Genomic DNA, 16,083 nt, shown 5'->3' with positions numbered 1-16,083 from the left:
GTCTTCTTCTTCTTCTTCCGTTTCAGTAAGGGCAAAATCCGTTCGAGCAGCTTAATTTTACTGTCTTGCATTGAAAATATCTCAGTACCTATGTACTTTATTTCATGGATAGATATTCCCAATACAAGCCACCGGTTTGCCCTAATAGAAGCCGATCTCATATTATTGATGCAGATCACGTGAAAAGAAAGAAATTAAAAAGCCACAAAAAAATAAGAGAAAAGAAAAATAGAATGAGGTTTATATAAATTGAGAGACGATGAAATTTGGGACTGCTCTTGCCCACAGGATCGTACTTATTAATTTAAGCAAATATTCTCCTACCTCACAACAAAGCTTTTGCCTCTTCCAAAGGGAGTGTTCATAAAAATCGAAAAGCCAAAAACTGATTGAATCAAGAAAAGCGAACCAAAAAATACAACGACCAACCCGACTCAACTCAACCCAAGTTGGTCTGCTCTCTAGTATTTCTAATCGGCTTTGGTTCAACCATTTCCCAACTTGACTAGGTAAGATCAGTTTTGCTTTAGTCATTTATAAACCGACAACAACTGAATTGACCTGACCATAGATTATATATTAATATTTTATAATTTAAATCTAATTTTTTTAATACAGAAAAGTGGGAATTTTTTCATATTCCCTAGTCTAAAATATCATAATTTAAGTTTTTTAATTTATTTATTAATAATACCACTATAATTTTTTAATTTTTAAAGTTTAAATCTTTTGAATCGATTAACCAAAATGAAAATTCAACCTAAATCGATACAACTCGAGTTGGCTGATTGGAAACACAACCGCTTGCCCGTTTTTGAGATCCTACATCCCACAATTTTCTCATCCCAAAAATTGTGTTCCTACAAACAAACACCGGAAAGGGAGAATCATTAGAGAATATTCCATTTTCCCATCCTTTTCTCAGCAATCAAACATACCCTAATAGTTAGTCGTTTTAGGGCGACCATCTCCCCAACCTGACCAAATCGATTTGGTTGGCCAAACAACATTCAATTGAACCAAACCAACCCATGAACATTTTTAATTTCAGCTAAATTAATAGTCTAGTCTCTAATAAATAACAATAGTTTAATCTCCAATAAATAATGAAAATTTATAGCAAGAATACACAGTTATTTAAAATAAAATTATAATAAAAAGAAAATAAATAACTAATAAAAATATAATAAACACAATAATTACAAAAATACAATAAATACTAAAAATATAATAAATTAGTCAATTGATAGTTTAATCTCTAATAAATGTTAATCAATAAATTATAACATAGATACATAATTACTAAAAATAAATTTATAACAAAATTACAATAAGTATAATAAATTAAATTTTAAAATTTAAATAATTGTAGTTTATTCTCCAATAATTATTGAAAATTTTCTATTTAATAGAAAAACAAAATTAGATTTGTACATAATTATTAAAAATATATTTATAACAAAAAAAAATAAATAATTACTGAAAACACAACAAATTTTAATTTTAGTATATATAAATATATATGAAGGTTTTAAAATTATTAATAAAATTATTTTTTGTGAAAATTATTTTCTAGAATTATTAACTAATATAAGTGAAATTAGTTATTTACATTATTATTTAGTTATTTAAATTATATCATTATTTCAATTTATAAAGTTTTAATTATTTATTGAATTTAATAATCCATAAAATTAAAATTTATACTAATATTACATAATTTCATTATTAATTTTGTAAATTATTAAATTATTATTAATTTGAATATAATAAAATATATTATAATTATTTTTCTACTTTTAAGATTTTTTTGAATTTATTACATAATTTCGTTAATTTGACTATTTATAATTTAGTTTTGTTAAATATTTCATTATTTAAAATATTTATTTTATTTAAATATTTAAGTAATATGTAAAATATTTAAGTCCTTTTGTTATTTGAATTTTATTTTTATTAAAGTTATTACGTAATATTAAATATTTTGTTATTTAAAATATTTAGTTAATGAAATATTTAAATAATATTTTATTTTTTAATGTTAAATTTTTATTATTTGATTAAAATTTAAATTGAATAATCTGTAAAATTATAGTTTATATTGTTAGTACATAATTTTGTGATGAATTTTGTAAAAATATAAAATTATTAAAAATTCAACATTATTAAATCTATAGTATTTTTTTTTGTGTTTTTAATAAATATCTTAAAGTTATTATACAATTTCGTTATAATATTTAAATAATTCTAGATTTTTTTTTTTACATAATCTTTCTTTAGATAGAAATAGATAAAAAATGGGGGAGAGAATAAATAGAAATTAGAGATAATTTAGGAGAGAAATAGGATTAGCCATAATTTAGGAGAAAGTGGGGATGGTGGTGCAACTTGGCTAGACATTAGAAAAGCAAATCACTCTTTTTTTATCTATTGGTTGTTAGAGATAATTTAGCATATGATGTTTCTTTATTGGTTTAATGGGTAACTACTAGGGCTGTTCATAAGAAGGCCCAACCCGACCAAACCGACCAACCCAGACCGACCCAACCCGAGTCGGCCGAGTTTTTATCAGCACGGGTCGGTTTTGGGTTGTGCAAATTCCTAAACCGATGATTCGGGTCGGTTTCGGTTTTCATACCCGACCCGAACCGACTTAGTTCCTAGTTCAAACATGAAGTCCCAAAGCCCATTAGGCCACCTAGTTTTTGAATGGTTGCAAGAAACTTTGGATTAGTGAATAGTGATTAATGAACAACTTTTGTGATTAACTTTTCATTTAAATTTTATCATAGGAGATGGCTGAAATGATGTTCAATTTATGATTGTTTTTAGAATTAACAAGATTTTATCATAGGGATGAACATAGAACCGAAACCGACCGAAACCGACCCAACCCGACTCAAACCGACCAGGTCGGTTTTGCTTAACATTGGGCCGATTTCGATTTCTATGTCAGGTAACCCGATCAGGTCGGATCAGTTGGAAAAACTATAATAAACCGACCCAACCCAACCCATGAACAACCCTAGTAATTACGTAAAACTAAAAAAATAAAAAAATTCAAAAATACAAAAAAATTAGAAAGAAGATTTAGAGCAAAGAAAGGCATGATGACATGAACACGATTGAGATGTGCTGTGGGGCGCAGATGAGGATTCAATGGTTTATAGATCTCACATTGATGAGCTATCAATGAAAAAAGAATGAGAGAGAGCACGTTAATTGCTAGATTTTGGAAGATTCAGGTAAAAGGTGGAAGTATTCAGAGGATGCGAGTTTAATAGTGGTTCATTCCACCTCAGTGACCGGAGTATGGACCCTTATTTTTCTGTTTAGTTAATGGATATTTTACTTATATAAAAAAACACTTATATTCGTAACTCAGGAAACAAGGCGGTTCATCATCTTATCGCGTTCATCACGTATAACAATTATTAAACAATCAAAATCTTCTTCTTCTTCTACTTTTTTTTTTTTAATATTTTTATTAGTCAATCAATCAACACAATGGTAAATCACCCTCCCTTGGAGTAAGGGTGTCAATGGACCAGTCCAATCCAAAATCAATTTGGATGGATTGGACAGACCAATAAGACAAATTGGATAAGACATATTGGATTGGACCAATTCAATCCAAAATATTTATTAGATTAGATTGAACCTGATTCGTCCTTAATAAATTTATATTAGATTGGATTGGATTAAGCCAATATCTGATTCATTGATATAAGAAAAGAATATAGGTATCAATGGACTAGGTTTGAATTGAAAATCAATCTAAATCAAAATGAATTTGAATAGATTGGATGGTCCAGACATTGAATTGGACCAATCCAAAATATTCATTGAACTAGATTGGACCTAGTCCATTTATAATAGACTCACATTGGACTGGATCAGATTGGACCAAATCCAGTCCAACTGACACCCTTACCTTGGAGTGTGATGAAAATAGCGTTCATACATGCAAGGGTTTTTTCTAATGTTTATTTCAAAACTATCAGCTGATTAAATAAACATTTTTTGTGATATGTATATATTATGGTGGTTGAAACATTGTTTTCAAGCATTCCTGATATATATCCAAGAGTACTGTTGCAGCAGGACAAGTTCCGATTGTCGCAACAGAAAAGAAAATAAGTTCCAATCCAGGATTATAGATCTTCTCCCACAAACCATTCGAGCTTTATTATAAGAAAACAAAATTGTATAGAGGCAAGCACATTTAAATATAACAACAATAATAATTAATGAATCAATTAACAAGTCATTGGACTGCAATTCTTTGAGTTAAGTATATAATATAGTTAATAATATCATGAAATCAGCAAACAAATGGAACGATTTCTTTCAAACCTAACCAGGCCAAATGCTTGTTTTAATATAATGGACCATGTCAAGTTGACCATTTCTTTACCTCTTTTCTCTTTTCCCTTTTTCTGGCAACAAGTCATATTCACACTTGAAAATTCAAACTTCAAAATTATATTAAATTAACCTAGCTATCAAATCACTTACGGCTTTAGGCCAAAAAAAAAAAAAAGAAACTATTCAGATAAATTATCTCAGGCTTAATTTTGTATTATTGTCCTGAATTAATTCGTCATTTGAGTGGTAAACAAGGATGTTGTTATGAAAGAATTGATGGTTGAGACTGGTTCAATTATGGATGCTGGAGTACTGGAACCTTCACATAAGTTATTATAAACTAAACCACTTTTAGAGATTAATATTGGATGGTCCTTTGAAAGAAAACAACACCCAAATCGGAGAAAGACATTGCATTCCTGCAGATTGGCTTCTGAATTCAAAAAGAGGACGACGAAGGAACATAGAAAGGCTGGACTAGCTTCTTGTTCATTAGATAATATGAAACCAGCTGCTCCACCCAAATCAGAAATCTTTTATGTTAGCATCAGAGAAAGAAAGATGGAGGGTTTGGGTTACTTCTTGCAAAGCAATACCATCATCATGAGATGGATTCGGTGGATTCTGTTTCTAGTTGCAGGTCTTCATGTCGCCTCTGCTTCCACAGATACCGAAGATGGTAAAGTAGTAGACCCCAATTGGAATTTATTTCTCATGTTCTTTCTTAGTAGTAGACTCAATATTATCCCATCTCTGTAATACTGATCAAATCAACTTTGTCCACCTGAAATAGCTTTAAAGAACTTCATTCTAGGAGGATTAATGATACATAGCTATATTTGTTCTTCTAGTTTCTTCATCATCTTTGAGGCTAGAACTAGAAAAGCTCATGTCTTCCTTTTCTTCTTCTAATTTCTTTCTTTTTGTTGGTTTCTATAAAATTTCAATTTGCTTGAAGCATCCAAATTAAAACAGTTTCCTTAACGTTTTAAAGGATCTGTATCAGATTAGGCAAGAGCAGTGAGTCAGCGCGACTAGAGCATAAATTCATTTTCACGCCTTAGATCCTTGGTCTAGACTCTAGAGTTTGGTTCTGCTCCTCACACCAACTTCACAACACGTCCCACCTGCACATCAGGAGCGTTTCTCATACTTGTGTTGTGTTATTCATGGGGGAGGTTTCTAATACATAGGAGGATGTGCTGTGCGATCGATGTGAGGTGCGCTCTGTGAAGAGCAAACCCTGATTCCTCGGTGTAGGGATATATAGATCCCATAAAAATGGACTGTCAGAACTATAGAGAATGGATTTCTTCACACTGGCCCTTTTCATATGCAGATCTGTTCATGGGCCGGGTAGTTCGACAGGCTGGCCTGGCCTGGCCCATTATAAGTTGAGCTTGGTCATAATTTTAGGCCTGCAGGTTCAGGTTCGGGCCTAGAGCACCGGGTCTGACTTTTTTCAGGTTAGACTTAGGTTTTCTCAAAAAAGCCCGGCCCAAGCTCAAGCCCGATTTGATATTATATATTAAATAATAAAAATATATTTTATTTAATAAAATATATATATACAATATTTTTTCTTTATTCTTCTCTTTTTTTTTCCAAATAATAATGAGATGTTTATTATTTTTGAGTTTTAAAGGTTTTTAATATAAATAAAACATTTTTTTATTGAATAAAAAAGAAAAAAAAATTCTGCAAATTCAAATTTCTGGTTGGACTCTTGTTTGGGCCTGAATATATACTCTTGATACATACACAAAACTCGTCCCAAACCCGGCTTGGCCCGCCCATGAAGAGGTCTATTCGTATGGTAACACAACTGGGTATATCTACCATAGATGAGTTACAGAACAAATGGGGTCATATCTTACTCGGGAAATGGATAGTAAGAAATGGATTAGCTAAACTTGATAGATGTGTTTTGGGCTGTAGGATCAAACATAAATTCATAATGCCCCCATGTCAACTGCCACCCATAAAGTCTATATGGCCCACAATTATAACTGACATGGGACATTGGGGCTTTGATTAATCACATGGCCCAAAACAGAGCTATGAAGTCCAGCTAATCCATTTTTATCATATTCCCTTCTACTTGAGGTAGGGGTGTTCACGGGTCCACTAATAGACCAAATCGACCTGGTTGGTTTGAGTTAAGTTGGGTCGGTTTCGGTTTTGCTCCTGTACAAAAGGACACCTAATTGAATTCTGATTGTAATTGCCTAATGGGTTGCCTATTTAGTGTAAAAGATTATAGAAAGTTAGAAACTAGGATAGATTGTCTATTCTAATTATAATTGCCTAATGGGCCTTCTAGTTCTAGTAAAAGACTAGTTATAGTTAAGTAAGAAACTACTCAAACTAGGAACTACTGACTAGTTCGGTTCGGGTCGGGTTGACCCGATATATCAATTTATATATTTTCTCAACCCGAAACTGACTGGTATTGATGAAAACGAGTCGGTCGAGGTTGGTCGGTTTGGTCGGGTTGGACATTCTTATGAACAGCCCTAACTTGAGGGGTAAAATATTACTAGGAGCATTTCCAGACGTAGTTCAGATAATCTACAGTTCTACCCATGACACACCATATAACCTTTGTTCATGTGGGTGGCACATGTCAGGATGATTGGCTTGGTATCCTCCGGTTAACACAGAAGATTGAAAATTTGCTCCAGATTTAATTTAACATATTTTGCTCCAGATTTAATTTAATATATTTTCATTCCGGAAAGTTTGTTTTTTTGTAACGAGTCCATGACTGTAGGGTTGTTCACAAACAATGTCAGAATGACCAAACCGACCAAATTGGCCTGACCCAATTTGATTTGGTCGTTTTTTTTTTTTACCACTGGTTGGTTTTGGGTTGTGAAGAGGGATAAATCAATAATTTGGTTCGATTTTAGTTTTCATGTGTGAAAACCGAAATAAATCAAGTTAATTTCTGATTTCCTAGTCTTTCCCTAACTAGACAATCCCTATCCTAATTTATTCTTTCTAATTAATTACTTATTTTTAATATTAAAGAACAATAAAACATTAGTTAAATGGAAATTACTTTTGTCTTTAGGATTCTTTTATTTTTTTGAATAAGAAATTTTACAGTAAAATAAGGTTATTCATAAACAATGCCAAACCGACCCAAACCAACCCTTGATGTTTGAGTCAATTTTGCTTAATGGCAGATTGGTTTCGGTTTGCTCTTTAAGTAATCCGAATAGGTTAAGTCGGTTTTGATTTGCTCTTTAAGTAACCCGACTAAGTCAGGTTGGTTGAAAAAAATCTATTAAACCAACCCAACTTGACCCATGAACAGCACTACTTGATTGGCCAAGATTAGCGATTAGCCCTAAACCGTACTAAGACCCAAGCAAGAACTCATTATCCAGGTATTCAATCTTGGGCCCAACCCATCATGTCCCAGCCTGAACCCAATTATTGAAAACTCTATTGATTTTGTATCCTGATATCAGCATCTTATGTTTCTGATAAACCAGTTTAGGAGGGCTTAAGCTTGCTTTAGATAAGTTGTTTTGAATAAGAAGCTTCAACGGAGAACCGTGTAAGTAGCTGAAAAGTAATCAAAACATAAGGTGCTGTTTGGCATCAATGCTGGTGCTTCCTTACCTAAAATCACCAAAATCAACCAACAAAACAGAAATTTAGCGCTGATGTGGTTCCAACGTGGCAGTGATTTTCAGGAAATTGGCATCGATGCCAAATATCCCCTAAATTGTTTTCGCTGTATTTGGTTATGCAAATAAATTTGCACTGCTGCTGACGGTGCAAATGATTTGGGTATAAATTCTGACCTATTTTTTGTTTCAAATTTTAGTTTTTGTTTGATTGCGGTACAAATATAGTAAATTAAGACATAGAGCAGAATAAAGTAAAACTCAAAACAAAATTAAATGAGAATTTACATTTTTTCATTTGCACTCCCATACATTTGTAATAGTGCAAATAAATTTGCACTGCAACCAAACACAGCCTTTAGAACAAATCCTTCAAAGCTCAATTTCTCTTGGACTATAGGCTGATGTGGTGGTAGTTTTGGTTTTACAAAATAACACCATTCACATTGGCCAACACCCCTAAGAGAAATCTGTTGAAATTTCTGGCCATTCACATTGGCCAATTCCCCGAGGCATTCCATGAAATTCCTTGATAACTTCTCCAAACTTTTCCCTTTCTCAATTATTTTCCAAAGAACCAAGCAACCGAGAGAAACAGAAAGTTGAGTGACACTTGAAAGCTCTCAAGGAATTTCACAAAATTCCTTGATAACTTTCCCTCAACTCTGTCAAGCCAAATACAGCCCTTAAGAACCTGTACATCATCATCATCATCATCAAAGAAAACGAAATGACAAACTGATAAAATGGTGATGGAGCAGTTGCAGCACTGCGATCTCTTATGTCTCACTGGCAGAACATTCCACCAAGTTGGGGCAAGACAGATGATCCTTGTGGAACACCATGGGAAGGAGTCAGTTGCAGAAATTCCAGGATCACTGCATTGTGCGTCTCCTTCCATTGCTTCAAATTAACCAGCATTCTTTTGTCATTCCTAGAAACTCTATTCTTTACCATTGGAAAAACTAAACAAATTCTCATGGTGCTTTTCAGGAGTTTGTCTACCATGGGCTTAAAAGGTACACTAAGCGGTGACATTGGTCAATTCACTGAATTGACAACCCTGTGAGTTCTTTCTCTCCTTCCCTGTACTGACAACAGTGGCTTCACTAAAGCTTAAGATAGAAGTAGAATAACTTACTGGATTTGAATAAACTCTGTTGTCACAGGGACCTCTCATACAACAAGGAACTCACTGGTCCCCTGTCACCACGGATTGGAGATCTTCAAAAGCTTAACATTTTGTAAGGATCCTACAAGTCAACCATCCATTCATTTTTTCAGTCTCTCTGGATTACAAAATTTATTTAACTCTATAATTATTACTTACTTTTTCTTTATTTTTTTCTTTTTGTTGTTTATCTTTCAGGATCCTAGCTGGTTGTGGCTTCACTGGTACTATCCCAACAGAAATAGGCAACCTAGCAAAACTCACCTTCTTGTAATGCTCAGAAAATTTTCAATATATATTTTTTCATAATGGAACCATGAAAAACTGATGATAACACAGATCTAATTTCCTTCCTTCAACATCCCTCTCCTCAGGGCTCTTAATTCAAACAACTTCATTGGTGGTATACCTCCTTCCTTGGGTAGCCTTTCCCAACTTTATTGGCTGGACCTTGCAGATAATCAATTAACAGGGTCTTTGCCCGTCTCTGACAACAATTCTCCGGGCTTGGATCTTCTTCTCAAAGCAAAACATTTGTGAGTCCCAATCAACAGAAATGATAAAATAAAAATAGATAAAAAACAAATTATTTAACACACAGACAGCTATTGAATTTTTTTATGCTCTTACAGCCATTTCAACAAAAACAAACTATCAGGTGCCATTCCATCTAAGCTATTCAGTTCTGAGATGGTACTAATACATGTGTAAGCATAACACCCTGCCATATCTTCTTGCTCTTTCAAAGATGATCACGATGATGACAGATTTTGCTTCTTGATAGGCTATTTGATGGAAATCAATTAAATGGGAGTATACCTTCCACATTGGGTCTTGTTAAGACCCTTGAGGCTCTGTGAGTAATTGCCTATGATATCTATTGCTTGCTTGTCAATGTGATGGATTATATTTTCTCATATCCCTGATTTTCATGGTTTGTTGGTTTATGTGTAAAACAATCACATTCTGCAACAGCCGGCTTGATAGAAATTCTCTTACCGGGCCAGTTCCATCTAACCTCAACAACCTTACCAGCCTCAATGAATTGTAAGTAATCTTTTCTGATCACAATCAGCATTTCTGGTGGTTCAGGGTTTGTATACTTTATACTCATGCTCTTTTAATTTCTTGCAGGAATTTAGCATACAATAAACTGACTGGCTCAGTACCTGACCTAAGTGGAATGGGTTCCCTCAATTATGTGTAAGAAAACATCATGAGATTATAAACTCCTAATGCAAACACCCAGACAGAAAACCAAAAGGGAAAAGAAAAAGAAAAGAAAAAAAAAAGGAAAGAGAGCAGATTCATCATGGGTCAATGTATTTTCATTCTCTTACTACCATAGACTGACAATTGTATTCATGCTTTCTCCTCTAGGGACTTGAGCAATAACACATTCGACAAAGCAGAAGCTCCAAGGTGGTTCTCAACCATTGGATCCTTAACCACTTTGTAAGTTTCTTATGTACCCAGTTCAACTTTTCCAGAATATGAGAAACATCATTGAATTAACGATTCAAGCTAATGGTGGGTGCAGAGTTATGGAGTATGGACAACTTGAGGGGTCAGTGCCATCAAATCTCTTTAGCCTCCCTCAAATACAACAAGTGTGAGTATATTTGGTTAGAGAAATGTCAGAACTTGTCAAGATGAAATGACTAAAACATAGTTGCAACTTGCAAGAGAAACAAAGAATTTATTACCCTATCAAACATCAGTTTATAATTTTTGCAAGTTCTGTGACAGGAAACTGAGAAATAATGCATTCAATAACACACTAGACATGGGTAACAACATTGGCCAACAACTGCAGTTCGTTGATCTACAAAACAACAATATTCAATCAGTAAATCGCTCTGGATACTCAAACACTCTAATGTGAGATCATGCATGCACTACTAGTCTTTTCCCTTACAATGTCCTCTATATGAACTCTCATCTATTTTGACTACTAATTTTCATTTTCATTTACCATGGGTTGCAGACTTGTTGGAAATCCAGTATGTACAATTACCACGAATGATAACTACTGCCAGCTTCGAGGAACAGGACAGGCTTATTCCACTGACTTGACTATCTGTAGCTCCAAGTCATGTCCCCCACAACAAAGTGTGAACCCTCAGAGTTGTGATTGTGCCTATCCATACACAGGGATTTTAATTTTCAGAGCACCTACCTTCCGAGAATTGTCCAATGCCGCTATGTTTCATTCACTAGAAATGAGCCTTTGGGTAAACCTTAGCCTTGCGCCTGGTTCAGTTTCCCTCCAAAGCATCTTCTTCAACAAGGATGACTATCTACAGATGCAATTGGAACTCTTCCCGTCAAATGGAAAGTACTTTAACAGGACAGAGGTTCAAAGGATTGGGTTTTATTTGAGCAACCAAGTTTATAAACCTTCAGATATATTTGGGCCATACTTATTTAATGCATTTTTTTACCCTTTCCCAGGTAACTTATTCTGTTCTTGCTTAAAAACAAAATTTGAGTCATAACCCCTTGAAATGATGGATCTGATAAAAAATGAACAAAACAATTGTTTCAGATGGAAGTCAAGGAACTTCACTAAGCTCAGGTGCCATTGCTGGAATAGCAATTTCTTGTGTTGCTTTGGTCTTCTTACTCATGGGTGTGGGAATCTATGCCATTCGGCAAAAGAAACGTGCAGACAAAGCTACTGAATTGAGTAAACCATTTGGTAATGTGCTCCATGCAATTATGAATATAATGTTTTCTATACCAAATTTACAAGTGCATATGATAATATGTTGAAAAGTTGCAATTTCCAATATAAATTGCTTATCTGAACTATTATCCACCATTTGCAGCATCATTGTTTCAAATGAATAGTGATAATGGTGGTGCACCAAAATTAAAAGGAGCTAGATTGTTTTCTTATGATGAACTCAGAGCGTGCACCAGCAATTTCTCAGAAAGCAATGAAATTGGATCTGGGGGCTATGGCAAGGTACTATCCATTTGTTATAACTCATAAAGCACTTGACATCTAGCAATGCATGGCAACATAGTGAACTTTGTTCCCTTTCCAGGTTTATAAAGGAATTATCTCTAGTGGGCAAGTGGTAGCAATTAAAAGAGCAACACAAGGTTCAATGCAGGGTGGGCATGAATTTAGAAATGAAATTGAGTTGCTTTCACGGGTTCATCACAAAAATCTGGTGAACCTGGTAGGCTTTTGTTTAGAGCAAAAAGAGCAGATGCTGGTCTATGAATTCATTCCTAATGGGACGCTTTGGGAGAGTTTGTCTGGTATGTTTTGCAGTTCCATAAATGTTCTCCTATTTTGTATATCTTAATACATAGTAAGAAATTATTCTGCAATCATCAACTGCAGGGAGATCAGGAATTCACCTAGATTGGAAGAGGAGACTCCAAATTGCTCTAGACTCAGCCAGAGGATTATCGTATCTTCATGAACATGCTAATCCCCCCATAATTCATAGAGATGTTAAGTCGAGTAATATTCTATTGGATGAAAATTTAGTTGCAAAGGTTTCAGATTTTGGACTGTCCAAGCTGATATCAGACATTTCTAAGGGGCATGTTTCCACCCAAGTTAAAGGAACAGTGGTAAGTATTATTTCATAGACCACCCTTTTTCCATCTTGAAGTTCTCTTCAAGAATGCATTGCCATTATATTATTCTACATTTCTACTTGAGAGAATCACAATTATATCTAATATCAACAAATGCCAAATGTATGACTTCATAAGTACTTCAATTTGTCGAGGATACATATTTAGAAGGAAAAGATGCATCAAATTAAACATGTTATTTGATTATGGTTCAATAAACCCATTAACATTTGGAGGAAAAGGAAAATCTAAACTGGCTTTAGTTTTAGATCAGGATATCTATTGCCATCACCAGATTCTTGAGTTATAGAAACATCCTGTAAAATTATTGATCCTTTCAATCCGAATGATATTTTAGTTTAAGTAGGCTTACTCAAGAACTTAATTCCAAGAAAGTACATTGCCTAGTTTGGCTGATGTAAGAAAGAGTAGGGGGTCCTACGTAAGATCTGGCAATGGGCTTTTCTATGGTGGATGACTTTGGGTGATGTAAGATGAAGAAACAAGCAGACAGCTTGTTGTCCAACAAGAAATGAGTAAGAAATCGGAAAGAAAGAGAACTCTTTCTGTTAGAACAAACAACAAAGAGATAGCTAGCTTAAAAGAAGAAATAGGTGAGAGAATGAAGGGTCTTTTCTTTCCAAAAGAGAGAGAAGAGAGAAGAGAGATACGAAGAGAAGAGAAGAGAAAAAGTATTTGAGAGCCAAAAAACTGAAGTTGGCGGCTCCCAGCTTCCTATTTGTATTAACATGATGTAAAATAAAAGAAACAGAAATTACAAGCATGCCCCTAGTGGCCCACTTGCTTAACAGGGAAAGCCCGAGGAGAAGAACTGGAGCAGAGGGAATTAAAGAAAGAAGCACAAGTAAATAGCCCTTTCGGAGTCAAAGTCCAAATCCTCCTATCAGGTGGTCCAGGCAAGCAGAATCAAGTAACAATAGGAGCTTAGAAACTGATAAGGATTCCTCATCCCTCAACCCTTTGCGGAATCCAAGGTCCTAATTTGTCGACAAAGGGGTATACAGGGGCAAAATAAAGGAAGACAGTTTTTTTTTTTTTTTTTTTTTTTTTTTTTTTTTTTATAAAGGGAAATAGAGAAGAGAGAAGGGAACAGATCCTTAAGGGGCAAATTTCCCACCCAAGTGTCTTCCCAGAAAATAATACGAGTCCTAGAGCAAGCATCATACCTTACAAAGCGTAGGAACTATGGGAGGATGCCATGAATTGCCTTCCAAGGTATTGCAAGAGTTGCCCGTCTGGATACCCCTGCATCCTAATCATTTCCGGAATAGCCATGGATACTTGCCACCACTTCATGCCATAACCTCTCCCTCTCTAAAGGCCACCTCCATAACCACTTACCTAGAAGGGCTACATTCTTGAAAGTGATATTCCCTATTCCTAATCCTCCTTCCTCCTTACTTTGACTAACTATTTCCCATATAACCAAATGATCCTTCTTCTCTTGCCCCGACTCCCACAAGAAGTCCCTCATCATTTTCTCTAACCTCGTAGCTTCCCTAGTAGGAATCTTAAAGACAGACAAAAAGTAGACCGGCAGATTAGCAAGTGTGGATTTGATCAAAGCCCCAAATAATGAGCTTAGTAAAATACTCACTATAATGTGGGCTTCAAGTAGCTAGTAGCATCCATCTTGGAATTCTTCATAAGAATATCCTCTAATTTCCTTTCATCACGTTTATTGTTTTTCTCTTTGTAATTAATTACTCCTCTACCCCTTCGTTTTCTTTTTCAATGTTTATCTGAAACCAACACACACACACTTTCCTTTTCCATTTTCTTATTTGTACATGCATTATCTATGTATCTCTCCCTCTTGTATTTAACAAGCTAAAATTAAACAATAGTTTCATAAAATATCATCACCAATGCAACTAGGTGCTCCTCTGTCACTTGGCTTTGCCCTAGCACCTGGATAACTATGATATTAGGATACTGATCACATCTTGACCTGCTAAGCTGGTTATGACTTCTTGTTGCAGGGATACCTAGACCCTGAGTATTACATGACTCAACAATTGACTGAGAAGAGTGATGTTTACAGCTTTGGCATAGTAATGCTTGAACTAGTAACAGCTAAGAAGCCCATAGAGAAAGGAAAGTATATTGTTCGTGAAGTGCGAATGATTATTGATGAGAATGACAAAGAGAATAATGGATTGAAGGAGATTATTGATCTGAACATTAAAAATGATGCAAAACTTTTTGGTCTTGTAAGATTTGTAGAGTTGGCCATGAGATGTGTGGAAGAATCAGCTACAAACCGCCCAACAATGAGTTATTTGGTCAAGGAGATAGAAAGCATACTACAAAATGAAGGGCAGAATACAAATTCAACCTATGCATCCTCATCTGTGACACACCTTCCTCGACATCATATAGATGTTCTATCAGAAGATGATTTCAATAAAAGTGATGCCTTTGAATATAGTGGTGGGTTCATGTTTCCCGCTAAAATTGAACCCATGTAGTTTGTGGTAATTTTCTACAATTGCGAGTGGAGCATGAAAAATCATTTAAATTCATTATTTATTATTTATTATTTATCTATTTATTTATTTATTGAGAGAAATCTCCACAGAACAAGTTGTTTAAGAAAAAACTGAAGCGATAATGGCTTCTTATCATTAAGGTGCAAGTAAACACTTCTTCCAAGTGAGATATACTTTCCAAAAATCAAATGATAAAAATATCTAATAATCAACATAACCAACTTAAAACAAGAAAATCTCAACCAACACTAGTAGTTTAGTTCAATACAATGCAAATTGTACATACATAATTCAAGGTCAATATGGTTTGAGGCTTTAAAAGGAAATCCTAATAAACTGATTGCATCGAGCATAAATAACATCAATTGGCATTAATAGAGAAGGCCCTGGTAGAAATAAACATATCAACAACCTTTTTTTGGCTGTTTTGTTTATTTGAATATGAGCCACCTGGCAGTTTTAGTTTAACCATTGTTAATAATTAGGTTCTTTACCAATCTAGAATAGTAACACATGAACTATCATTTTTTATTTTTCATCATGAGTTCAGCATGAATTACCAAGCATAAATAAGGTAATGAGAGACTTGATATGAGTTATAACTTGGATATACCATTATGTTGATGGGATAGCTAGACCCCCCATATTACTCGAGTCAACAACTGATAGAGAAGAGCAATGTTTGCAGCTCTGAAACAGTAAAGCTTGAACTGGTAAAAGGAAGGCAACCAATAAAGAGGGGAAAACACATTTTTCACGTCTACAAATGAAAATCAGTAAGAATTTTTTT

General features: G+C 34.3%; 1 protein-coding gene across 1 annotated transcript; it reads left to right on the top strand.

Moving 5' to 3' along the window:
- The first annotated feature begins 4,718 nt into the window (after window positions 1-4,718).
- Window positions 4,719-15,329, top strand: LOC104593876 (leucine-rich repeat receptor protein kinase HPCA1-like). Its single transcript, XM_010253930.3, has 19 exons — window positions 4,719-5,047; window positions 8,771-8,894; window positions 9,003-9,074; window positions 9,179-9,253; window positions 9,379-9,450; window positions 9,555-9,716; window positions 9,813-9,887; window positions 9,965-10,036; window positions 10,156-10,227; window positions 10,315-10,383; window positions 10,561-10,635; window positions 10,721-10,792; window positions 10,930-11,061; window positions 11,168-11,634; window positions 11,729-11,881; window positions 12,012-12,151; window positions 12,234-12,453; window positions 12,539-12,774; window positions 14,784-15,329. The coding sequence occupies exons 1-19, from the start codon at window positions 4,870-4,872 to the stop codon at window positions 15,270-15,272; spliced, it is 2,955 nt and encodes a 984-aa protein (XP_010252232.1). The 5' UTR covers window positions 4,719-4,869; the 3' UTR covers window positions 15,273-15,329.
- Window positions 15,330-16,083: the final 754 nt, after the last annotated feature.

The sequence above is a fragment of the Nelumbo nucifera genome, chromosome 5 (genome assembly GCF_055504915.1).
Source record: "Nelumbo nucifera cultivar China Antique chromosome 5, China Antique-T2T, whole genome shotgun sequence".
In the NCBI taxonomy this organism is placed as follows: Eukaryota; Viridiplantae; Streptophyta; class Magnoliopsida; order Proteales; family Nelumbonaceae; genus Nelumbo; species Nelumbo nucifera.
This window is presented reverse-complemented; position numbering and strand designations above follow the sequence as displayed.